General features: G+C 44.4%; 1 protein-coding gene across 4 annotated transcripts in view; it reads right to left on the bottom strand.

Annotated features, from left to right (window-relative positions):
• Positions 1-27,853, bottom strand: part of nsd3 (nuclear receptor binding SET domain protein 3) — an 87,598-nt gene that overhangs the window by 56,312 nt on the left and 3,433 nt on the right. For all 4 annotated transcript variants that reach the window (XM_070865975.1, XM_070865977.1, XM_070865976.1 and 1 more), the window contains exon 2: positions 18,944-19,668. In XM_070865975.1, coding sequence (XP_070722076.1) covers positions 18,944-19,624 — 681 coding nt within the window. In that variant the 5' untranslated portion in view covers positions 19,625-19,668. The remainder of the gene's footprint in view (positions 1-18,943; positions 19,669-27,853) is intronic.

Below are 27,853 nucleotides of genomic sequence, written 5' to 3'. Positions count from 1 at the left end.
GGGGAGAGGGAGGGGTGGAGAGAAGATGGCGGGGGAGAGGGAGGGAGGGAGAGAAGGGAGCAGGGAAAGGAAGGGAGGGAGGGAAGGGAGCGGGGGAGAGGGAGGGAGGGAAGCGAGCGGGGGAGAGGGAGGGAGAGAAGGGAGCGGGGGAGAGGGAGGGAGAGAAGGGAGCGGGGGAGAGGGAGGGAGAGAAGGGAGTGGGGGAGAGGGAGGGAGAGAAGGGAGCAGGGGAGAGGGAGGGAGAGAAGGGAGCGGGGGAGAGGGAGGGAGGGAGAGAAGTGAGCGGGGGAGAGAAGGGAGCGGGGGAGAGAAGGGAGAGAAGGGAGCGGGGGAGAGGGAGGGAGAGAAGGGAGCGGGGAGAAGGGAGAGAAGGGGGGGCGGGGGGGGAAGGGGGGAAGAGGAGAGGGAGGATGAACGGGCTGGGCCCAAGACTTCGGGCCCAGCACCGGATTTACAGGTTGGTGGCCAGGGGTCGGGTTGGGTCCGGGGAGGCGAGGGGGCGGGACTGTGGGGGGGAGGGGGGGATGGGGAAAAAAGAGAGTCGGGTCGGGTCGGGAGGAAGGAAGCAGGAGCTGGGCGTGGGAGGTGCAGCCTTATTCACGCAGCCACAGTGAGGCCATTCGGACAGGGCTAGAGGCTGCGTGCTTCGGGCCCCTCCCACACAGTTTTGGGCACCTGGAGCTACTGCACATGCGCGGCCACTGTAGCGCGCATGTGCAGAGGTCCCGGCACTGTTTTCAGCGCAGGGTCTTGGCTCCGCCCCCCACAGCTCGTGCTGCGCCATGCCCAGCTCCAGAGGACCTGCAGGGAGCCGGAGAATTGGTCAGTATTTTTTAGACGCACTTTGTGGCGCGAAAAACGGGCGTCCAGGTCTGTACTGCACTGTTCTAGGCGCGGCCCGAAACTTGGGCCCAGTTTGTGGTGAGCAGTCAATGTGTAGCAATGATTCCACACTGGCACTGCAACTGGGAGAAACTTGCGTGAGGGCCAGTGGAAAAGGAGTTGTACAGTGACTGTAAATAGCTCGATTACAGTGCCCACGCAGAGGAAGTGCAACCATTACCTAATTAGCACAACAAATCTTCAATCCGTAAAAGCATCTCACAACACCAAATTAACTGATTCTTTGTGAACAGAAGACTCAGTACTCACCTTCTCTATCTGAGCATCACGTGGGAAGTAAAGAACTTATTTCATTGCTTGGAATGCTCGGTATAAAGTCAGCATCATTGCTCGGTTCTTCAGCATTCATGTTGACAGGACAGTGATTAAACCAATGCTCCTGTTTATGTGATCTCAACTGTGCACACATATTTTTGATTGTAGTTGTGCAATGCCAAATAACACTTCTCAATGAATGCCCCATTAGCAAGGAAGAGAGGAAGAACTGCAGACTTGTGTGGCACAGCAAACATACAGCCTGCCCTCGCTAGACCAGCACTATAGCCCCAGTCTTGCTGTGAATCTCACGATCTGGCCTCGAGAGCCACGCTTTGCTGAGGATTGAAGCTACTCTGTCAGCAGTGTGTGAATTCAAGGCCCACTCCAGAGACTTGAGCCCAAAATCTAGGCCGTCACTTCAGTGCAATACTGAGGGAGTGCTGAACTGTCTGAGGCTCTATCTTTCGGATGAAACATTAAACCAAGACCCCATCTGCCCTCTCAGGTGGATGTAAAAGATCCCATGACACTATTTTGAAGAGTTGGAGATTTCTCCCCGGTGTCCTGGCCAAAATTTATTCCACAACCAACATCACTGAAAAAAAACAAATTATCTGGTCATTATCACACTGCTGTTTGTGGAAGCTTGCTGTGCGCAAACTGGCTGCCGCGTTTACAACAGTGACTACACTTCAAAAGTACTTCATTGGCTATAAATTGTTTTGGGATGTCTGGAGGTCACGAAAGGCACTATATAAATGCAGGCCTTTTTGTGTTAAGTTTGCTTGGAACTGCACAAAACTGGGACATCAGCTTGGCTCGACTGGTAAGTCTTGCCTCCCATTCAACAGGTTGCGGGATCAAGCCCCCTTCCATGCATGCATAATCAAAATTAACATTTCACCGTTCTGCTGAAAGACTGTGGCATTATTTTAATCACACAAGATGTTAAACTAACTTTCTATTCAGGTGGACAAAGAACAAAACAACATCCTTCCCTCAACAACCACCAAAACTAGACCAACAGGTCATTCATCTAATTTCTTGTTTGTGGGCACTTACTGTTTGGCTGCCATGTTTGCCTACATCACAAAAGTGATCAGTGCAAAAATAATTCATTGGTTGTGAAGCAGTTAGGGATGTCCCAAGGCCATGACAAAGCGCGATGCAAATACAAATACTTGCTTTCGCACTGGCTGCTCAACAGTTAACTTTCCTGAGAACAAGACTGCAGAAAACATTCAACAACTTATATTTATATAGTGCCTTTAACAGAGTAAAATGTCCCAAGGCGCTTCACAGGAGTAGTACGAGACCAAAAAAAATTGATACCAAGCCACATAACATAGAAAATTGGTGCAGGAGTAGGCCATTCGGCCCTTTGAGCCTGCACCGCCATTCAATAAGATCATGGCTGATCATTCCCTCAGTACCCCTTTCCTGCTTTCACTCCATATCCCTTGATCCCCTTAGCTGTATGGGCCACATCTAATTCCCTCTTGAATATATCCAATGAACTGGCATCAACAATTCTGGTTAACAACTCTGAGTGAAGAAGTTTCTCCTCATCTCAGTCCCAAATGGCCCACCCCTTATCTTAAGACTATGTCCCCTGGTTCTGGACTTCCCCAACATCGGAAACAGTCTTCCCGTATCTAACCTGTCCAGTCCAGTCTTAATCTTATACTTTTCTATGAGCTCCCCTCTCATCCTTCTAAACTCCAGTGAATAAAGGCCCAGTTGATCCAGTCTCTCCTCATATGACAGTCTAGCCATCCCTGAAATTAGTCTGGTGAACCTTCCCTGCATTCCCTCAATAGCAAGAACGTCTTTCCTCAGATTAGGAGACCAAAACTGAACACAATATTCCAGGTGAGGCCTCACCAAGGCCCCGTACAACTGCAGTATACTCAAATCCCCTAACTATGAAGGCCAACATACCATTTGCCTTCTTCACTGCCTGTTGTACCTGCATGCCAACCTTCAATAACTGATGAACCATGACACCCAGGTCTCGCTGCACCTCCCCTTTTCCTAATCTGCCGCCATTCAGATAATATTCTGCCTTCGTGTTTTTGCCCCCAAAATGGATGTCACATTTATCTACATTATACTGCATCTGCCATGCATTTGCCCACTCACCTAACATGTCCAAGTCACCCTGCAGCCTCTTAGCGTCCCCCTCACAGCTCACACCACCACCCAGTTTAGTGTCATCTGCAAACTTGGAGATATTACACTCAATTCCTTCATCCAAATCGTTAATGTATATCGTAAAGAGCTGGGGTCCCAGCACGGAGCCTTGCGGCACTCCACTAGTCACTGCCTGCCATTCTGAAAAGGACCCGTTTATCCCGGTTCTCTGCTTCCTGTCTGCCAACCAGTTCTCTATCCACGTCAGTACATTACCCCCAATACCATGCGCTTTGATTTTGCACACCAATCTCTTGTGCGGGACCTTGTCAAAAGCCTTTTGAAAGTCCAAATACACCATATCCACTGGATCTCCCTTGTCCACTCTGCTAGTTACACCCTTAAAAAATTCCAGAAGATTCGTCAAGCATGATTTCCCTTTCATAAATCCATGCTGACTTGGACCGATCCTATCACTGCTTTCCAAATGCGCTGCTATTTCATCCTTAATAATTGATTCCAACATTTTCCCCACTACTGATGTCAGGCTAATTGGTCTATACCCGTTTTCTCTCTTCCTCCTTTTTTTAAAAAGTGGTGTTACATTAGCTACCCTCCAGTCCATAGGAACTGATCCAGAGTCTGTTGGAAAATGATCACCAATGCATCCACTATTTCTCGGGCCACTTCCTTAAGGAAGGAGAAATTAGGGCAGGTGACTCAAAGCTTGGTCAAACAGGTAAGTTTTATTATTAATAATAACTACTTTTATTTATATAGCGCCTTTAACTTAGTAAAACGTCCCAAGTCGCTTCACAGGAGTGTTATAAGACAAAACAGATAAATTTGACACCGAGCCACAAACGAAGAAATTAAGGCAGATGACCAAAAGCTCGTTTAAAGGGGGAGGTTTTAAGGAGCATCTTAAAGGAGGAAAGAGAGGTAGAAGGGTGGAGAGGTTTAGGGAGGGAGTTCCAGGGCTTAGGGCCCAAGCAGCTGAAGGCACATCCACCGATGGTTGAGCAGTTATAATGAGGGATTATCAAGAGGCCAGAATTTGAGGAGTGCAGACATCTTGTGGGATTGTGAGGCTGAAAAAGATTACAACGATACGGAGGGGCAAGGCCTTGGAGTTTTAGGACACGGGGCAGCCGAGTTTTGGATGACCTCAAGTTTACATAGGGTAGAATGTGGGAGGCCAGCCAGGAGTGCGTTGGAATAGTCACAGATAGAATAAAAGCCTTACTAATAATTAGAGCCATTTAAAAAATAAAGGTTTAAAATGTTGGTTCAATTTGCAGTATGCGTCTGGGGCTGAAGCAGAGCCTGTATCGCAACTGTGAGAATACAAGCGTGGCCAGGGTGACCAAGCCTGATAAAGAGCACAGCATTCCAACGCTGTGTCTCAATTAATCACAAGTGCTGAAAATTTATAAAAGTGATCAATGATACCGAATGGCAGGTCGAGGACAGCAGTTACACCAGACGTTGGACCACGGAGTGTGCCGAGAGTTAGCGACGCTTGGAACTAGTCTCCAGTTGATGTGGCGAGTGCAGATTCGCCCGCAAGTGTCCAAGAAGGAGCTGCACCAGTTTCTTGCGGTGGTGAATATCACTGCATGCAAAAGGTAGGTGGGATGTTGGGTATGTACCTCACAGGCACGGTGATGATCTGAACTGCTTTTAATGGCCTTAAAGGATTGGAGAGAATTTCCCCATTTCCCATTGCCCCCCGAATTGGCCTAGGTTTTTTTGAAAATCTGGTTTTCTGCCTCTCCATAGGAGAGAGAGAAAACAGTGGAGTGGGGTGGGGGGAGGCGGGGGAACATAATGCTCAGTTGCATCATGACTGCTTGGGACAGACTCAACAGTCTGTTTTTTTGTATGCCCGTGTAACATGGGCTAACTGCTCACCAGAAACGGCTCAGACAAAAGTTCACAGAAAATATCACAGAATACAGCGTGCTCAAAAACACCAGAGTCCACACTCATTACCAACTTCAAAAAAGTGATAGCAGAACATCCTTAAAACTCAATGAAAACAACACTGTACAGAAACAAAATGCACTGTAGCTGCTCATTTTACACAATGTGCTCCCGGTGTGACTTATTGCACTGCCATTTATGCAGAGGAATGGAGCTGGTTTGTGGTCTTGTAAATGTAACACCTCATTACTGAACCCTGTTTGTGAACTCCCGCTTGCTTTATCAGAGCTTCCATCAGTCTTACATGAAGAGTCATCATCCTACGCCATGCCATCACACATTTGTCAGACTAGCAGACTAAGTCACGCTGCTCTTGGGCTGATAGATCTTCATTTTCCATGTTGTTTCCAAGTGATTTTGACTACAGTGATCAGGTATATGGCAAAAAGCAACAGAAATAATATAATCACCAATAAGACAACATGAAAACTAAGAGTAGATTCAACGGTGCAATACCACCAGATTTAAAATGTTATTTCAGCGACAAAAAAAACTTTGCATCTCAAAACAGAAAATGCTGGAAATTTACAGCAGGTCGACCAGTATCTGAAAGAGAAAGATCAGTGTTTCCACAACAGAACTGTCAACAATATATAAGACATAAAATCACTGATAGTAACTCTTGACAATTAGTCCTGCATGAACTCTCCTATAGGTAGTGATCAACCTACTGCTCATTTCTAGCACTTTGGAGTGTTTATTTGGCATTTCTAGTATTTGTGCGGTTTGTTCCTGACTTCTTTGCACTGTTAAATTTTGCTACAAGGGGGTTTAGATTCCTTTAATCAGACAAGACGACAAGCCAACTTGCCCTGTACTGGTGCTCAACCAGTTTACACTGAAAATCTTCACTCGCCCTAGACTTCAGCCCTCTTCTCCTGAAAGTGGCAACTCATTCTGGAGCGCGGTTCCAGGGGTGCAAGCATTTCTCCGACATCTCACCCGAGTGAACATTCTTCACTTGCAAGTCTAAACAGTGGTTTTAACAACAACAACAACTTGTATTTACATAGCGCCTTGAATGTAGTAAAATGTCCGAGGGGGCTTCACAGGAGTGTTATAAGACAACAATAACAAAAAAATCTGACACCAAGCCAGATAAGAAGAAATTACAACAGATGACCAAATGCTTGCTCAAAGAGGTAGGTTTTAAGGAGCATCTTGAAGGAGGAGAGAGAGGTAGAGAGGTTTAGGGAGGGACTTCCAGAGCTTAGGGCCTAAGCAACAGAAGACACGGCCACCAATGGTTGAGCGATTATAATTAGGGATGCTCAAGAGGGCAGATATCTTGGGGGGGGGGGGGGGGGGGCTGAAGGAGATTACAGAGATAGGGAGGGACAAAGCAATAGCAGAGTATTCAACTGAAAGGGAAGATATGGTAAGTAGGCCGTGGCCAATGCTACCCTCGATGAATATCCGTGTACCTATGGACAACTATCTGGAATGGAAACCTGTCTAATTTCCACTCGTGAGCAGAGGTAGCGAGGCTATTTATAGCATCCCCGTCGATACTCAGATTAACTAACTCTGCCAGATCTCGGCTCTAACCTTTAAGGCTATTATATTTTCCTGCTCGCGTGTAAAAGGTGGGTTTTTACATGGACATCTTTTTTGGCAAATAGAAGAATATGCAGCCCTAGGGTGTTCTCCACAAGCTAACAAATCAACTGAGCAAATATTTGTACAGTTCCTTATTTTATTTATTTCCCCAAGTAACAGCTAGCCGCTTCCTTACATGGATATTACATTCAAAATTTATGACTGTTATTTTGCATCTTCTGTCCTAACAGTGCACAATACAAGCTCAGATACACATGACCTGCAAAAACAGGGCCTACATAAGAAAGACTTGCATTTCAATAGCGCCTTCCATGACCACCAGACGTCTCGAAGCATTTTGCAGCCAATGAAGTACTTTTTGAAGTGTAGTCACTGTTGTAATGTGGGAAACGCGGCAGACAATTTGTGCACAGCAACCTCCCACAAACAGCAATGTGATAATGACCAGATAATCTGTTTTTGTTACATTGATCGAGGGATAAATATTGGCCAAGAGACCAATAACTCCCCAGCTCCTCTTTGAAATAGTGCCATGGAATCTTTTAATGCCCACCTGAGAGTGTAGACGGGGCCTCGGTTTAACGTCTCATCCGAAAGACGGCACCTCAGACAGTGCGGCATTCCCTCAGCACTGCACTGTGAGTGTCAACCCAGATTTTTGTTCTTAAGTCTCTGGAGTGGGACTTGAACCCACAACCTTAGGGGTTAGACAGGTTAGATGCAGGAAGAATGGTCCCAATGTTGGGGAAGTCCAGAACCAGGGGACACAGTCTAAGGATAAGGGGTAAGCCATTTAGGACCGAGATGAGGAGGAATTTCTTCACCCAGAGAGTGGTGAACCTGTGGAATTCTCTACCACAGAAAGTTGTTGAGGCCAATTCACTAAATATATTCAAAAAGGAGTTAGATGAAGTCCTTACTACTAGGGGGATCAAGGGGTATGGTGAGAAAGCAGGAATGGGGTACTGAAGTTGCATGTTCAGCCATGAACTCATTGAATGGCGGTGCAGGCTAGAAGGGCCGAATGGCCTACTCCTGCACCTATTTTCTATGTTTCTAACCTTCTGACTCAGAAGTAAGTGTACTCCCCACTGAGCCACAGCAGACACTAAATACTGTCAAAAACCAAGAGACTGCAGTCTGAGCCCAACATAAAAACACTTGTCCCAGTGACCTCTTCAAACTAATATCCAGAATTTATGGAGCTGCTTAAAAGGCTTTTGCAAAACAAAGCAGAAATATATCTCCTGTAGGTGTCAATGATTCCAAAATGCTATTATAGTTCCATTAATATATATGAAATTATCCTTATTTTATGGATTACTAATTAGAAAAGGATATTTAATCACAGTTATTAAACTGTCGTTTGCAAAGGACCATTTGACAGACTTCCCTTGATTCCGTACCCTATTTTTACAAGTTGTTATTCTGTGCTCCTCCATATATTTTTTCCTGTCATTTAACACAATGTCCTCGTCGATAAGCAATTTCCTCCCTTCCGGTATGTTGAATGACCCAGGTATCCTCCAGTAATTGGGCTACTCTAGGGTTTCATGCTCAGCTGACCACCTCCATACACAGCTCAATGATGCTGCTAGTCAGAACTCCTTTGAACAACGCGCTACGCTTACATAATAATGTATTGTCACAGTCCATATTCAACCAGATACCGCTCGGCCACTGCACACTGGCCATAAACCTGGGAAGGGTGCTCTTTCTCCCACCCCGCCAAATGGCAGAGATACAAGGTGGTGACACGAACTATTACACACGAGGACCTGCCCTGCCGCATTGTGGTGTTTCAGCCTGTTTATGCTCGTGCTTCAACAGGCACCAACTTGATCCAATAGTTGATCAGAAAGCTTTAAAAAGAAAAATTCTAGGAACAAAATACACTCCTACAGACAAGTCAGACACCTACCATAGAAAACTTGGTTTCAAGTCCAGTCAAAACGGCAACATTAGCAGCCCTATAATGTTTACGTTTTCCATTAATCGTGACATTCGTTTTGCTAATGGATTTGATTTTCTCCCTTTTAACCCCTGTTGTTTCCATCCACAGATCCTTGCTCCCAGGACCATTTATTATAGCACCTTTAAAGTAGTAAAATATCCCAAGGCGCTTCACAGCAGTGCTATAAGACAAAACAGATAAATCTGACACAGAGAGAAAAAAATGACGGCAGATGACCAAAAGCTTGGTCAAAGACATAGGTTTTAAGGAGGGGCTTGAAGGAGGAAAGAGAGCGAGAGAGGCAGAGAGGTTTAGGGAGGGAGTTCCAGAGCTTATGCCCCAGGCAGCTGAAGGCACGGCCACCGATGATTGAGCAGTTATAATCAGGGATGCTTAAGAGGGCAGACTTTGAGGAGCGCAGACATCTCAGGAGGTTGTGAGGCTGAAGGAGATTACAGAGATAGGGAGGGGCGAGGCCATGGAGGGATTTGAAAACAAGGATGAGAATTTTGAAATCAAGGAGCCAATGTTGGTCAGCGAGCACAGGGGTGATGGCATCCCAGCGACGGGAATTACAGACATGGGTGTCCCAACATACTGCGTGCGAGTGAATGTTTTAGGAAACTGAAAACTTAGCTGTGATCATATGAACTGACAATTTAGATGGACATTACCCGTCATTGGGAAATCTTTGCAAGGCTACAGTCAGTATCAAGATCTTTAAGGAATTACCCAGTTCAATCGTTAATTATTTACCAGCCTGCAATTTTTTTTAAGCACGAGTCGAGTCTCAGATGAAAAACCTGTCTTAATGAAAATATTACAATTTCTTTTTTGCACTGGTAGGATTGAGTGTGCAAAATTCCTTGACACTTTTGTCAAGAAAAGGCATTTTTGCTTCACTAGTGTTTTGTCCAAGAAATTACCTCATTCTCTGTATTCTTTAGTTACTCAATACAGGATGACAGAAGGTTGGCGGGGAGCTATAAAGCATTAATTCAATGACATTAAAAACCACAAGAGCAAAGCTACCGGAATTTATCAATGCCAGCAGAGTCCCTATTGCTTCTCTTAAAAATAGCCTGAAAAATATATTTATTCTACGACTGTTATCAGACAATACCTCAAGCATTTTTTTTTTAAGCTTCCATAACACAATCATAACATGACCAGCTGTGTGTTTTCCCCTGACAGCGGGTTACTGGGAAATATACATCATACTATATACATAACAGACTGCATAATTGTGCGTTAGATTTTTAAAAACCTAATACTTTTCTTCCAACCAGGATAAGCCGTTCAGGTGCATGGTTAACTGCAAAAATTCAACTGTGTACTTTGCTAAAACTCAAATCCTCTTCCCCGCCGCCCCCCCACCCCCCCCCAGCATTACCATGGAATATTTCCTTCCGATTACTCAGCATTAGTATTTGGCACATCAGAAGGCCCAAAATAATTCACAACCCGCAGCACATGGCTTTCAGCATACACTTTAAAGTGCCAACAAGGTTAATATCCCGCTAGAGATATGACACCACAAATCTTTCACAAGCACAGTGCACATGCACACTCACAGGCCTGTATAACCTATATCAGAACATATACAAGAACAGAAGAATTTGGAGCAGGCGTAGGCTATGAGGCCCCTCAAGCCTGCTTCGTCATTTAATAAGATCATAGCTGATCTGATCTTGGACTCAGCTCCACTTCCCTGCACACTCCCCATAACCCTTCACTTCCTTATCAATCACAAATCAGGATCACCGTGCCCACTTACTGACAAAAGTTTATCAGACATCTCCTCTTAATTATGTTGGATTCCACTGGATTGATTCACACCCACAGTGTTCATAAAAGCAGTTTGTCATCTCTTATCTGCTCAGTTTCGCAAGTTTCAATATTATTTTGGCTCAGCAATTGTTGCTGATGACATGGACGACAGTGCTGCTACATCCTACATTGTGAATGCTTTTTGGTTGTTCTTTTTCCAAAAGCAATGTGGCAAAAGAGCAAATAGAATAACTTTGGGGCAGGACCAGGAGAGCAATGAAGGACTTTGACTGGGGGGGATCGGAGCGCCAAAAGCCCCTCACATTGGCACGATTGTTATTTCAGAGTTGAAATACATCCACACGTTCTCCCTTGATGCACTGCACGGTGCGGCACGGAGTCATAGAAACATAAAAAATAGGTGCAGGAGTAGGCCATTCGGCCCTTCTAGCCTGCACCGCCATTCAATGAGTTCATGGCTGAACATGCAACTTCAGTACCCCATTCCTGCTTTCTCGCCATACCCCTTGATCCCCCTAGTAGTAAGGACTTAATCTAACTCCTTTTTGAATATATTTAGTGAATTGGCCTCAACAACTTTCTGTGGTAGAAAATTCCACAGGTTCACCACTCTCTGGGTGAAGAAGTTTCTCCTCATCTCGGTCCTAAATGGCTTACCCCTTATCCTTAGACTGTGACCCCTGGTTCTGGACTTCCCCAACATTGGGAACATTCTTCCTGCATCTAACCTGTCTAAACCCATCAGAATTTTAAACGTTTCTATGAGGTCCCCTCTCATTCTTCTGAACTCCAGTGAATACAAGCCCAGTTGATCCAGTCTTTCTTGATAGGTCAGTCCCACCATCCCGGGAATCAGTCTGGTGAATCTTCGCTGCACTCCCTCAATAGCAAGAATGTCCTTCCTCAGGTTAGGAGACCAAAACTGTACACAATACTCCAGGTGTGGCCTCACCAAGGCTCTGTACAACTGTAGCAACACCTCCCTGCCCCTGTACTCAAATCCCCTCGCTATGAAGGCCAACATGCCATTTGCTTTCTTAACCGCCTGCTGTACCTGCATGCCAACCTTCAATGACTGATGTACCATGACACCCAGGTCTCGTTGCACCTCCCCTTTTCCTAATCTGTCACCATTCAGATAATAGTCTGTCTCTCTGTTTTTAACCACCAAAGTGGATAACCTCACATTTATCCACATTATACTTCATCTGCCATGCATTTGCCCACTCACCTAACCTATCCAAGTCGCTCTGCAGCCTCATAGCATCCTCCTTGCAGCTCACACTGACACCTAACTTAGTGTCATCCGCAAATTTGGAGATACTACATTTAATCCCCTCGTCTAAATCATTAATGTACAGTGTAAACAGCTGGGGCCCCAGCACAGAACCTTGCAGTACCCCACTGGTCACCGCCTGCCATTCTGAAAAGTACCCATTTACTCCTACTCTTTGCTTCCTGTCTGACAACCAGTTCTCAATCCATGTCAGCACACTATCCCCAATCCCATGTGCTTTAACTTTGCACATTAATCTCTTGTGTGGGACCTTGTCGAAAGCTTTCTGAAAGTCCAAATATACCACATCAACTGGTTCTCCCTTGTCCACTCTACTGGAAACATCCTCAAAAAATTCCAGAAGATTTGTCAAGCATGATTTCCCTTTCACAAATCCATGCTGACTTGGACCTATCATGTCACCTCTTTCCAAATGCGCTGCTATGACATCCTTAATAATTGATTCCATCATCTTATCCACTACCGATGTCAGGCTGACCGGTCTATAATTCCCTGTTTTCTCTCTCCCTCCTTTTTTAAAAAGTGGGGTTACATTGGCTACCCTCCACTCCATAGGAACTGATCCAGAGTCAATGGAATGTTGGAAAATGACTGTCAATGCATCCACTATTTCCAAGGCCACCTCCTTAAGTACTCTGGGATGCAGTCCATCAGGCCCTGGGGATTTATCGGCCTTCAATCCCATCAATTTCCCCAACACAATTTCCCGACTAATAAGGATTTCCCTCAGTTCCTCCTCCTTACTAGACCCTCCGACCCCTTTTATATCCGGAAGGTTGTTTGTGTCCTCCTTAGTGAATACCGAACCAAAGTACTTGTTCAATTGGTCCGCCATTTCTTTGTTCCCCGTTATGACTTCCCTTGATTCTGACTGCAGGGGACCTACGTTTGTCTTTACTAACCTTTTTCTCTTTACATATCTATAGAAACTTTTGCAATCCGTCTTAATGTTCCCTGCAAGCTTCTTCTCGTACTCCATTTTCCCCTGCCCTAATCAAACCCTTTGTCCTCCTCTGCTGAGTTCTAAATTTCTAGTTCGCTGCTATTTCTGGTCAATTTGTATGCCACTTCCTTGGCTTTAATACTATCCCTGATTTCCCTTGATAGCCACGGTTGAGCCACCTTCCCTTTTTTATTTTTACGCCAGACAGGAATGTACAATTGTTGTAGTTCATCCATGCGGTCTCTAAATGTCTGCCATTGCCCATCCACAGTCAACCCCTTAATTATCATTCGCCAATCAATCCTAGCCAATTCACGCCTCATACCTTCAAAGTTACCCTTCTTTAAGTTCTGGACCATGGTCTCTGAATTAACTGTTTCATTCTCCATCCTAATGCAGAATTCCACCATATTATGGTCACTCTTCCCCAAGGGGCCTCGCACAATGAGATTGCTAATTAATCCTCTCTCATTACACAACACCCAGTCTAAGATGGCCTCCCCCCTAGTTGGTTCCTCGACATATTGGTCTAGAAAACCATCCCTTATGCACTCCAGGAAATCCTCCTCCACCGTATTGCTTCCAATCTATGTGCATATTAAAGTCACCCATTATAACCTTTATTGCATGCAACCCTAATTTCCTGTTTGATGCCCTCCCCAACATCACTACTACTGTTTGGAGGTCTGTACACAACTCCCACGAACATTTTTGCCCTTTAGTGTTCTGCAGCTCTACCCATATAGATTCCACATCATCCAAGCTAATGTCCTTCCTAACTATTGCATTAATCTCCTCTTTAACCAGCAATACTACCCCACCTCCTTTTCCTTTTATTCTATCCTTTCTGAATGTTGAATACCCCTGAATGTTGACTTCCCAGCTCTGATCATCCTGGAGCCACGTCTCCGTAATCCCAATCACATCATATTTGTTAACATCTATTTGCACAGTTAATTCATCCACCGTATTACGGATACTCCTTGCATTAAGACACAAAGCCTTCAGGCTTGTTTTTTTAACACCCTTTGTCCTTTTAGAATTTTGCTGTACAGTGGCCCTTTTTGTTCTTTGTCTTGGGTTTCTCTGCCCTCCACTTTTCCTCATCTCCTTTCTGTCTTTTGCTTTTGTCTCCTTTTTGTTTCCCATCCCCCTGCCATACACTCGTACACACAGAGTGTTGATCACTCCCGAGTGCCGATGATCCCTGGTGTGTGCCAAGTTAGCCGACGTCAGCCAAGTGCCACAATTGGCCTCAGCACCCTGAAATTAGACAGCAAGGTAGGAAAAACTGCAAGGGTTCCAGTTCCTGCTCATTACGCGGTGATTCCCAAGGGAAGTGTACAAGGGGATGTTGAGAGGGGACAGAATCAGGCTTGACTATGATGTTCCCCACAGTCAGACAATGTGCCCCAAGTTAACATACAGGTACAGCAAGCAACTAAGAAAGCAAATGGTATGTTGGCCTTTATTACAAGAGGATTTGAGTACAAGAATAAAGACGTCTTACTGCAATTATATAGGGCCCTGGTGAGACCGCAGCTGGAGTATTGTGCACAGTTTTGGACTCCTTACCCAAGAAAGGATATACTTGCCATTGAGGGAGTGCAATAAAGGTAGCCAGACTGATTCCTGGGACGGGAGGGAATTGTCCTATGCAGAAAGATTGAGTAGACTGAGCCTATATAGAGTTTAGAAGAATGAGGTGTAATCTCATTGAAACATGCAATATTATTTAGTGTTTGACAGGGTAGATGCAGGGAGGATGTTTCCCCTGGTTGGGGAGTCTAGAACCGGGGTCACAGTCTCAAAATAAGGGGTAGGCCATTTAGGACTGAGATGAGGAGAAACTTCTTCACTCAGAGTGTGGTGAATCTCTGGAATTCTCTACCTCAGAGAGCTGTGGAGGCTCAGTCTTTATTCAAGACAGGGATCAATAGATTTTTGGATATTAAAGGAATCAAGAGATATGGGGACAGTGCAGGAAAGTGGAGTTGATGTAGAAGATTAGCCTTGATCTTATTGAATACGGAGCAGGCTCAAGGGGCCAAGCGGCCTACTCCAGTTCCTAATTCTTATGTTCTTATAATGAATAACAGCTACTCGACTTAGTTGAACTGTATCCAAGCTAAGATCCGTGTTAGGGACGGGCGGAGAACAAGATTGCCAGTGTTTAACATTTATTTTTTAACTTTTATTTGCCATTTAGATCATGAACAATGAATCGGTGTGACAATTTTGTTCATTGGTAAAGTCTCCATTTTCCTCAATGGTCGTTTATTTTTGTCATTCATCATTCTGCAAAATCTTTCCTCCCCCAATTACATTCCGCCAAAGTAATCTTCTGTCCAACCGCATTCCAGCAATGAGATATTCTCCGAGATATAGCCCACATGCCACTCACTTTCCCCAGGATCAGAGTGAAAGGAAGGCATTTAATAAAATGTTGTGAATTCTGAGATGGGTGGATTATCACATGTTCCTCGGAACCAAAATGAGGAGAAATTTCTTTAAAGGGTGGTAGATCTTTGGAATTCTCTACCCCAGAAGGCTATGGCTGCTCAGTCGTTGAGTATATTCAAGTCAGAGAACGATAGATTTTTGGATATGGGGATAGTGCAGGAAGGTGGAGTTGAGGTAGATCAGCTATGATCGTATTTAATGGCAGTCCAGTCTCAAAGGGCCAAATGGACTATTACTGCTCCTATGTCTTATGTTCTTAAAAATACAGAGATAGTAGCAGCAAAAGCTTCCCACTCCATTTAGTGCATCGCCGTGGGCTTCTAAAATCCTCAAATTGCACTTAAAAAGGAGCCTGCATTGGACTCTACATGAAGCTGGCTAAGTTTCAGTAATAGCTTCCATTATCCACTGGGATCCGTCTTCCCCGGCCAGATATACAGTCCAACATTCAGCTCATCGTCAACCCCTGAGCAAAGGTTGGTGTGTGAGACGCTAGCAAGACGCGAGCGAGAGAGACGCGTGTGCGCGTATGACCAATCATTTTACATCATTACACAATTAACCGGAATGTGCTGACAAACTCTAAAGTCATCACTACAGAGTCAGCAGCAATACATTTGAAGTTTTCACACACACACCACAGGAATGCTTCAGTTTTTCTTCTGATGCACATCTAAGGGCCGTTGCTCACAAAATCCACCATAGACAAAGTGTGTTTTATTGCATTTGAAGATACAGCTGCAGCAATAAATGTCAAAATAAGCAGAACATGTTCCAAAACTTAGTTGCAGTTACTGCAATTTGATAAGGACCCAAGGAATTAATGCTGGTCTTGATTTCACTCCAAGTTACATTAAAAGTACAGTCTCCACTTTGTTTCTTTCCAGCTTCTGATATGATTATTGAAATACTCAGTCTTGTCAATTAACTCTTTTAGACATTTCGGTCGAGGTAGACTTGGAGTACCAGAAATTCATGGTACCTTCGCACTGACTCTGAAACGAAGTGAAACAAGACTTCCTCTTGGAAGGAATCGCCCTCCACTGTCAGATCAGGCACAGACACTGGAGTCAGTCTGCATTTTCACCATAACTGCATCAGTGAGGAAGTTAAACCACTTCACACCCACGCTACACTCGGCTTGCAAAGGCCTTACTCCCTGCCATGATCTCTTCCACACTGCATGCTTTTGATAATGCTCATGTGTTCAACAAGCTGAACGCAGGACAGAAAGTTGTATTTATATAGCGCCTTTAATGTAGTAAAACATCCCAAGGCGCTTCACAGGAATATTAAAAGACAAAAACAATTTGACACCGAGCCACGAGGAGAAATTAGAGCAGATGACCAAAAGCTGGGTCAAAGAGGTAGGTTTTAAGGAGCGTTTGAAGGAGGAAAGAGAGGTAGAGAGGCGGAGAGGTTTCCAGAGGGAGGGAGTTCCAGAGCTTATGGCCTAGGTAACAGAAGGCACGGCCACCAACGATTGAGCGATTAAAATCAGAGATGGTCAAGAGGACAGAATTAGAGGAGAGCAAATATCACCGGGGGGAGGAGGGTTTGTGGGGCTGGAGGAGATTACAGAGACAGGGAGGGATTCCCAAGGAACACTGTCACCTTGGGCAGTGCCTTGCAAATGGAATGGAAAGGGTTTGAAAGCAGGTCAAATGCCTTGAGAAAGTGCATGGGCCAGAGAGACATATAAAAATCGACTCCGGTATGAAGTGCAGGGCCAGCGAATGTCACAAACTGGGGGAGCTGCTCTTCCAAAGCACTGGTTGCTGACACAGTAACAATACAGATGTTCATTTGCTCAACATTATGCAAAAGTTGCTATGATTGCTATTTGTAGTGCAAATCTGAACCGTTGTTTTTGATATACATTTATGATGCTAATATATGCAGCAATTCTGCCTGTGGATTATTTTTTCAAAGATATTATTCAAATAAACTGATACACTTTTCATTAAATCTTGATAAATGATGGGGGTGTGGAGAGCGTATCTACCTCTTTACTAAAACAGGATAAACTAGTTTGTAAAAAATCCACAATTAAATGTTCAAGAATTAAAATATCATAAAAGTAGGCTGAGACACCACAACAACTTCATCATGCTTTGGACATTACCGAGGTATTAAAACAAATTGTTTAAGCACCAAAGTGCAGTATCAGAGGTTCAATCCCCCATTCTTAGCCACACCAAGCAGACACTGTGCAGGTGAAGAGACAAACAGGAAAGATCAATCAAGTTGGAACACAAACTCTTGTCTCCTGGCTGCTGCCCAAGTGGGGCAATTGGCTGTGGTCTGGAAATAACAACTTGCTTTTATACAATACCTATAACATAGTAAAATGTCCTAAGGTGCTTCACAGGAGCATTATCAGACAAAATTTGACACCGAGCCCAAAAAAGGAGATAGCAGGACAGGCTTGGTCAAAGAGATCAGTTTTAAGGAGCGAGAAACGAGTGGCGAGACAGAGAGGTTTAATATCCTGAGCTTAGAGCCGAGAGAGCTGGAGACATGGCCACCACTGGTAGGACGAGGAGAGTGGGGAGTATGCACAAGAGTCCAGAGATGCAGAGTTGTCAAGAGTATCGTGGGCTGGAGGAGGTTATATACTTAGGGAGGGGCAATGCCATGAAGAGATTTGTACAGAAGGATGAGAATTAATTTATTTATTTTTTTAAATCGAGGTGTTGCTGGAGTGGGAGCCAATGTAGGTCAACGTGCACAGAGATGATGAGCAAGCTAGACAATGCAGGCTAGAATATGGGCAGCACAGTTTTGGATGAGCTGAAGTTGATGGAGGGTGCAAGGTGGGACAGCAGCCAAGAGAACATTAGAATAGTCGAGATTGGAGGTATCAGAAGCGTGAATGAGGGTTTCAGCAGTGGATAAGTGGAGGCAGGAGCGGAGACGGGTGGTGTTATGGAGGTGGAAGTAGGCTGCCCTTGAGAGGGAGAGGATATGGGTTTGGAAGCTTAGCTCAGGGTCAGACAGGACGCCGAAGCCGAGAACAGTCTGGTTCAGCTTGAGACAGGGAGGTGGATGGAATGGTGGTGGCGAGGGAACGGGGGCCGACGACAATGGCTTCGACCTTGCCAGTGTTTAAATGGTGGAAATTACAAAATCAACCAGGACTGGATGTCGGTCAAGCAATCTGATGAGAGAGGCAGCGGAGGGTCGAGAGTGTGGCGGCGAAGGGTCTTGTCAGCGTATAGGTGGAACCTGACATTGTAGCTTCGACTGAGACCCCTGAGGGGCAGCGTGTAGATGAGAAATGGGAGGGGGACACAGGATAGATCTACAAGGGACTCCGGAGGCAACAGTGCCGGGCTGGCAAGGGAAGCCATTACAGGAGATTGTGTGTCTACGACAGGATAGGCAAGAGTGGAACCAGGTGAGGGAAATCTGGACAACGAAGGAGATGCATAGGATGGTTAGGCTAATTGTGTTCAAGGATGCTGAGAGGTCCAAGTGGACATAAAGAATATTTAAAAATACACAACTGGGAAAGAGCACTGCCAATAAAGAAAAGACATTTCACTTGGTTGGAATACAGAATCTTTTGAATGTTTATCAAACAGAGCACTGGTTAAGAAAAATAAAATTGCATTACTCGTTCTTGGAATAGCGAACCAATGTGAAGCTGTACCTGTACCAAAGCGTTTCCACAATTCATCTTGCATTCCTCGGGCTCCACCTTGATAACTTTATGTTCCTGGCTCTCGGTACTGGTGGAATTATGCTTACTCCTTTTCTTTTTCTCCCTTTTTTGTTTGCGAGCCACAACGGGCTCAGCAGCCTGAGCCTGCTGTTCATTCAGGAGGTCCCCGCACAGCGAGGACTCAAATAGCGCCTTCCCGTTGTGGTAGGTCTTTGTGATGCGCAGCTTAATCTCCGGCGAGCCCGTCTTCTTCGGGGCAACTGGTTCGGGAGCAGGTGGGGAGGGCGCTTTCTCCTGAATTTCGGGCTGTTTCGCCAAGTAGTTTTCCCCTGTGTAAGAGTCAGTGGAACCAAAATTCCTGTACGCTCCATAGCCATTGGCGGATCCGTTGGGGAGCTGGGAGTATGCTGGGCATTTATTTGGCGATTCATACATGTTGACGCTCGAGTAGCCATTGGTGACTGGTGGCACGGTATCAGCACCAGAAGCAGGATAGATAAACCCTTGCTGCAGGGAAGCCTCGTAGGATTGCCCTCGGTCTTCCCCAATGCCACTACTGGCATTCAGAACGTCAGGAACCTGCCTCATATTGGCTGAATCAATAAGTTGTTGCGGCAGTTGAATCGTGTTTCCCATGATACCTTTCATGAATGTGAAGGAGAGATCCATCGTGGTGCCCCCGCATCCTCAACTTTCCCTCTCTCCTGTTGAGCCTGTGGAACAATGACAAAAACACACCGTTACAGTAGCATAGTGCTCATGTTACTATTATTTAATGAGATGAAGCGGTTGTCTTATGAAGAAAGGTTGAGCCGAGACTCATTGGAGTTTAGAAGACTGAGAGAACACAAGAACATAAGAAATAGGAGTAGTAGGCCATTCGGCCCCTCGAGCCTGCTCCACCATTCAATGTGGAATTCTGTACCGCAGAGAGTTGTTGATGCCAGTTCGTCGGATATATTCAAGAGGGAGTTAGATATGACCCTTACGGCTGAAGGGATCAAGGGGTACTGAGGTGAATGATCAGCCATGATCTTACTGAATGGTGGTGCAAGGAACTTAACGGCCTAATAGCCTACTCCTGCACCTATTTTCTAAGTTTCTAATAAGATCATGGCTGATCTGATCTTGGCCTCAACTCCACTTCCCTGCCCACTCCCCATAACCCTCGACTCCCTCATTTTTCAAAAATCCTTCTATCTCCGCCTTAAATACATTCAATGACCCAGCCTCCACAGCTCTCTGGGGTCGAGAATTCCAAAGATTCACGACCCTCTGAGAGAAGAAATTCCTCCTCATTTCCATTTTAAATGGGCGACCCTTTAATCTGAAACTATACCCCGTAGAGGTGATCTTATTGAGACATATAAGATTCTGAGGGGGCTTGACAGTGTAGATGCAGAGAGGATGATTTCCCCTCGTGGGGGAATCTAGAACTAGGGGGCGTAGTTTCACAGTAAGACGTTGCCCATTTAAAACGGAAATGAGGAGGAATTTCTTCTCTGATGTCGTGAATATTTGGAATTCTCAACCTCCGAGAGCTGTGGAGCCTGGGTCATTGAATATATTTAAGGTGGAGATAGACAGATTTTTGAGCGATAAGGGAGTCAAGGGTTATGGGGAGCGGGCAGCAAAGTGGATTTGAGGCCAAGACCAGATCAGCCATGATCTTATTGAATGGCAGAGCAGGCTCGAGGGGCCAAATGGCCTACTCCTGCTCCAGTTTCTTATGTTCTTAGGTTACTGGACCAGTAATCCAGAGGCCTGGACTAATGATCTGGAGACAAGAGTTCAATTCCCACCACGGCAGCTGGGGAATTTAAATTCAATTAATTAAATAAATCTGGAATTGAAAAAAGCTAGCATCAGGAACGGTAACCGTGAAACTACCGAATTGTCGTAAAAACCCAACTGGTTCACTAATGTCCTTTAGGGAAGGAAATCTTCCGTCCTTATCCAGTCTGGTCTATATGTGACTCCAGACCTACAGCAATGTGGTCAACTCTTAACTGCCCTCTGAAATGGCCCAGCAAGACACTCAGTTGTACCAAACCACTGCGACGAAGTCAGCACCATCTGATGGGCAATTAGGAATGGGCAATAAATGCCGGCCTTACCAGCGACGCCCACATCCTGTGAACGAATAAAATTCTTCATCAACTGCAAGCCGAACTGGTAGCAATTGGCCACAGAATTCTCGCTAAAAACAGGACACGTTTGGCACAATGCACAACTCCAACAGATTCACTAAATGCAAATCAACTTAGGCAAAATTATCTTGACTGAGGACAGCAATTCCTTGAATTGCTAGTCATGAACGTTCAAGATTTTTCACTAAGGTTACCGAGCCTTCAAGGCCATCAGTTATTATTCAACTCCTTTAAAAATGATTTTTTTTAAAATGCTGTTGGACAGGAAATTACAACTCCACCCCACCCATCAAACGTCATATGATCTGACAATTCGGTGAATCACCATGAACATATTTAAATACAAGATGTAAATAAAGAATATTTCTTTTCATTGTGATGCAAAGCTTTAAAACATTTTAACTGTTGAGAACAGTAAAAATGTTATTCACAGAAATGTTGGTACAGGAGGCCGTGAAGTGTACTGTGCCTCGCCACTGCTACCCCCACATCAGAGCCACTTCCTTCAATCCAAGCACCGTAGGACATTTTCTTACGTTAAAAGCATTATTTAAATCCAAATTGCTGTTTACTCCTGCCTTTTTCCACATACCCCTTCACATTTTTCTTGTTCTAGTGATCCCTTTTAAATCGTGAGATTGACTTGGCTTCAATAGCTGCTTGTGGTGAAGCAGTCTCCTTGCCAATAACTTGAAAAAAATCCCTCTAACCTCCTCCTGAGTTTATGCCTTTTCTTGTTACCGATTTGCTGACCAACGGAAATCATCCAGCACTAATTATTTTCTCAAACCCTTTCGAAATTCTCAATACTTCTAGTGGAGCCTCCACTGCTCCAATAAATACAAGCTAAGGCTTTTTTGAGAGTCTTCCATTATAACTGTATCCTCTCATCTCTAGTATCAGTCTTGCAAATCTACGATTTTCTACAGGCCCTCTCTCATGGGGAACTTAAGACTCTCTGCAGTGCTCCCAACTGTCGTCAAACTGGAATAAAAAGAAACCCACGATGGAGCCTCAAGCTAAGTGTTGCTCTGCTCCACGGCCCCATCGATATACAAGTGGTTGCCACATGACACACACAAACCGCAGGGGAACAGCTCTCTCCACCCACATCTCCCGCCCCATGCCATTCCCTGTTGCCAGGCACCTGGCTTGTACTAGAGTGCTGCTGACAGGAGATCAGGAAAGAAAGAAAAAGACTTGGATTTATATCGTGCCTTTCACAACCACTGGATGTCCCAAAGTGCTTCACAGCCAATGGAGTACTTTTGGAGCACAGTCACTGTTGTAATGTAGGAAACGTGGCAGCAATTGTGCACACAAGCAAGCTTCCACAAACAGCCAGTTGATAATGACCAGATAATCTGTTTTTATTATGTTGAGTGAGGGTTAAATATTGGCTAGGACACCGGGGATAACTCCCCTGCTCTTCTTGGAAATAGTGCCATGGGATCTTTCACATCGACCTGTCTGTCTCCCTCCCTGTCTCCCTATCTACATGGCTGTTTGTGGGAGCTTGCTGTGCACAAATTGGCTGCAGTGTTTCCTACATTACAACAGTAACCACATTTCAAAAGTACTTCATTAGCTATAAAGCGCTTTGGGACGTCCTGAGGTCGTGAAAGGTGCTATATAATAATAATAATCACTTTTATTTATATAGCGCCTTTAACGTAGTAAAACGTCCCAAGACGCTTAATAACAGTGTTACAGACAAACAGATAAATTTGACACCGAGCCACAGAAGAAATTAAGGCAGATGATCAAAAGCTTGTTTGAAGAGGTAGGTTTTAACGAGCGTCTTAAAGGAGGAAAGAGAGGTAGAGAGGCGCAGAGGTTTAGGGAAGGAGTTCCAGAGCTTGGGGCCCAGGCAGCTGAAGGCACGGCCACCGATGGTTGAGCAGTTATAATGAGGGATGTTCAAGAGGCCAGAATTTGAGGAGCGCAGACATCTTGTGGGATTGTGAGGTTGAAAAAGATTAGAGAGATAGGGAAGGGCAAGTCCATGGAGTGATTTGTAAACAAGGATGAGAATTTTGAAATCGAGGCGTTGTTTAACTGGGAGCCAATGTAGATCAGAAAGCACAGGGGTGATGGGTGATCTTGACTTTGTGCGGATTAGTACACAGGCTGCTGATTTTTGGATGACTTCAAGTTTACGTAGTGTGGAATGTGGAAGGCCGGCCAGGAGTGAGTTGGAGTAGTTAAGTCGAGAGGTTACAAAGGCATGAATGAGGGTTTCAGCAGCAGAAGAGCTGAGGCAGGGGCGGAGGCAGGCAATGTTACGGAGGTGAAAAAAGGCGATTTTAGTTATGCCGCAGATAGATATGTGGCTGGAAACTCATTTCAATATGACACCTAGGTTGCGAACAGTCTTGTTATAAATTTAAGTCTTTTTTCTTTACCTTCTCTGAAATCCTGTTTGTATTTTGCCTGATGGGTGTTATTCTCCTGGCAACTGCATCTGTTTTACAGCTATTCCTTTCATTGTGTGCAACATTTACAGTGTAAAGATAAATATACAGAACAAAAGGCCAACAACACTGCTGGCCATTCCCAGAGATAATGGGCAAACCTAAATACACCACAATGCCAGTGAAAGGATTGAAGACATGCTGCTGAGAATTGGCTATTGATTGTATTGCCTGCACTGGTTCCCTTGTACTGTCCCACTGCAGTAGTTTTTGGAAATGTTATTAAAATCTAATTGAGAATAATTTTTGTTATGCAACCTATGTCTGAGAATGTCATGCCTTAGAATAGCAAACCGTTTGTAACGTTTATTTATATTCGACTGAAACATTTTTACTTCTGTGCAACGGGATCACTGATCCAAACAATCGTTTGTTCATCAGAAACCAGGACAGAAGAAACACTCCAAAAAAATCAGTGATTTCGAAAGAACCCAGTGCCTGATAGAAGGAAGCGGGTTGTGAGCTCTATGGAAAATGGGATTTGTCTTTTTTTCTGAGTCAATGACATGACATGACAAGACAAGTCAATATTTACATAGAGATGCAACATAACTCGACATTTTTTGGTACGTAAAGGGGGAGGAGGCGCAAAATGAACGAGTAGTGACATTATAATAAGTGACATCAACCCATAAATATTTGCTAATAATCTTCAAAGGAAAAGCAGGGGAAAAAAACATAAGCTTCAGATTCGCATGCATCTGACAATCAAATATGAAACCAAAATAAAATGCAAATGCAGCTACCAGGATTTATCCAAGGTACTTTCTGATTTCAGGTGATGGGATTCCGGTTGCAGTCACTGCTGAACATTTCCTGCAAGTCCATGCCAATAAACTGCAGGAGCTGACGCCTGTTCGAAACATTTCTAGACAACCCGATGTTGTACTTCCTCTTCCCTCCTCCACACGGCTATTTATTCATTCTGCGCGCACAAGATGCAGGAGGAGACTGCTGAGCAGCTTCTCTATTTTTAAAATGATAGCTAAAAACGGCACGGCAACAAGACACTTTACGGCACCACTTACATAACAAAGATGCAGCCAGTAATCCAACCCCCAACATACAGTCAGCTGCAGGCTGTACCACTAAGGTTGGGAAGAGAGATGTGACTTCAGGAGCACGCATGTGACGTGTAACAGCAGAACTTAATAAAGCATCAACAACCAACATTCAAATTACAGCAAACAAAATCATGGAAGTTTGCAGCACAGAAGGAATACATTCAGCCCATCTGTGCCCGCCGAAATCGCTATCTGGCCTAATCCCACTTTCCAGCACTTGGTCCGTCGACTTGTAGGTTACGGCACTTCAAGTGCATATCCAAGTACTTTTTAAATGCGATAAGGGTTTCTGCCTCGACCACCCTTTCAGTGAGTTCCAGACCCCCCACCACACTCTGGGTGAAAAAAGTTGTCCTCAACTCCCTTCTAATCTTTCTATCAATAAATCTATACCCCCTGGTTATTGACCTTTCTGCTAAGGAAAATAGATCAACATCTGTCACCTCATCCCTTTTGGTGTGGAATCAAGTCATCCTCGTTCGTTGTATGGAGAGAAAGCAGGAAAGGGGTACTGAGGTGAATGATCAGCCATGATCTTATTGAATGGTGGTGCAGGCTCGAAGGGCCAAATGGCCTACTCCTGCACCTATTTTCTATGTTTCTATCTACTCCCTCATAATTTTATACACTTCAATTAAATCTCTCCTCAGCCTCCTCTGTTCCAACGGAAACAACTCCAGCCTATCCAATCTTTTCTCATAGCTAAAATGAAGAAAATGGAAAACACAGTGGTTGAAAAAGCAGAGGTTCCCAACACCGCTGTACAAACACTGAATGTTGCAAATAGATAAAACCAAAATACAACGGAGGGGAGGCTTAGGACAAGCTAACTGTTCCTTTCCCAACACACGTCACCGCTTGTATTGCTTACAACTGGCACACTTTCCTCTCCCAAGCAAATGATTAAAGATATTCTAGCATTTGCTTTCTATATGCAAATACGCAGCCTATCCATTAGCGACTGAGAAACGACAGGCAAACGCTCGGTGTGGAATCCTCTCGTCAGACTCACTGAACATGTTACAATTGGATTCAATTGTCTACTCCATTCGAGGACAATTAAATAGCAATGTCCATGTTTGAAAAAGTGGTACATAAAAAAGCAACACATATCACGCTTATAGATCTGATTCAACTATCAATGGGAACACAGACTTGTACGAAAATTGGCCTCTCAAATTTCAAACTCGGAATTTTAAAATGCCCCCTTCAAAAATAAAATAATTTACAGTCTTGTGCCCCATACGCATTTTCAACACATGCTATAACTCAGAATTCAAATACCAGGCTCCAGCCCTTTCATAATGAGCTAAACTGCCGATACTTGTTCCGTAATTTTCAAATATCAGAGCAGGCTGTCATTCCTTCAGCCAGTGCTCAGCAGTGCAAAGCTGCCATCATAGACATCTCAGCAATCACGGAAAACACTGCATCGCTGAATATATTTTAAAATCAACTCACAAAGCGCCCGTTATTTTATCTTTTTTTTTCAAATAAAGGCAAAGCATCGACTTACACCAATTTAATTTCAAGCGAAGAGATATTTCTACCGCACGACTTCCTTTCCATTGTGACATTTGAAGAGAATTCCCTACTGATCTTACTTTGGACAAATAAAAACAGCTAAACAGACTTAATGGGTTAATGCACCATTCAGTGCAATGTTAATCCCCAGATACCAGGAAGGCCCTCGGGTTGTACTCGACAGTCTGTTCAATACAAACTTGCCTTATTTAAACTATACGATCATTCTTTTTTTGTTTAATCCCCACATACTTTGTTAATTCAAATTATCGGCAAATGCAATTTTTTTTTTAAGCAACTTGGAATTATTAGAAGTAGACTGTGGTCTAAAGTAGCAGTGGCAGTGGCTGAAGTGGCACAATTGGCTTCAGGGTTACAAAGTGGATGGGGGTAGAAAGAGAAAGAAATGAATCATCAGGCAGGCCTTGTTCTACTGATTATGACAGCCCCTGCTGGAATATGTGACTGTGCGGACGAACATCAAGCAAATACTTCATCAGCAGGCAGTGGCTTCAAGAGGGAGAGGGCAAGAAGGGGAAATGAAAAAACCTCAATAAGCAGCGAAAAGCTGCAAGAATATACATCACCGTGTAATATTGCAAATTGACGGGTTGCTTCAGCGAGCAATGCTTGCATACTTATAGTGATAGCTGCAAAACAGAACCCAAGAACGAAATTAAAGCGTTGGAAGCACTGCACGTCACCAAGTGATCAACAATGTTTTATAATGAATAAGAAAGTGCTTCTTTAGCAATGTTTGTCTACTCTAAACAGAAAATGTCGGTGAAATTGCTCCCTTTCACCGCCCCACCAACACTTGGCATTTTCCCTGCCCAAAAGGTTTGACAAGAAACCTGCTCGCAGGTTTGTGCTAAGCTGCCGAGCTGCTCGTTGGTGCACAGAATGACTCAGCTGCTCACGTTTCATCCCTCCCTCCCCACAGGGAGGGAACCAGAACGGGGACTTGCATGATTTCTGAACAGGAGCCCTTATCCTTTCTCCCTGCATCAGCTGCCCTATTCAGCCAGAGCATTTGAAAGTGACCAAGGCAGAACAAGACAGATACAGAACGAGCACCGACCACATCCCTCCCTCCTTGGGCTGAAACAAAACCACTTTCTGAAACAAACAAAGCAAAAATTGAACCTTCTCTAAAGATGTCATCGTAGCCATTTGAAAATTCGAGCACCATCACTGTCTGGCGCTGGGAACTGTAAACCAGTCATCATGCTCCTCGCACTGGCATAATGATATTTAGTGAAAGTGCACTATGTCAAAAACAACATTTGTATTGTCAAAAATATGAAGAAATTATTTTTAGCCTCCAAATCTGTGATGGACAAAGAGCGTCTATGATTTACTGCTTTGCCATGAAAGGAACAGTCCGACATCCTGAACTGGAGGTGAAAAACATGACTGAGGCTCCACTGGTTTGGTTAATGCTTTTTTGGACAAGCTAATATTGAAAAGGCTCCTATCAATTTCAGCAATCACTTTGTATCCACTCTTTAATGAATTTTAATCATACTGCAACAATCCAATTCAGTGATGCTTCTCTGAGTTTACGTGCTCACAGTCTCATGTTATGTAACAAGCTATATTTTACCTTCTCAGTACACATACTATCCAACACTACCACTTTGTTGCATTTGGAGTCCTGAACTGCATAGTTTTAAAAGCTTCAGT

Source organism: Pristiophorus japonicus, chromosome 22 (assembly GCF_044704955.1).
Source record: "Pristiophorus japonicus isolate sPriJap1 chromosome 22, sPriJap1.hap1, whole genome shotgun sequence".
NCBI classification, from domain to species: Eukaryota; Metazoa; Chordata; class Chondrichthyes; family Pristiophoridae; genus Pristiophorus; species Pristiophorus japonicus.
This window is presented reverse-complemented; position numbering and strand designations above follow the sequence as displayed.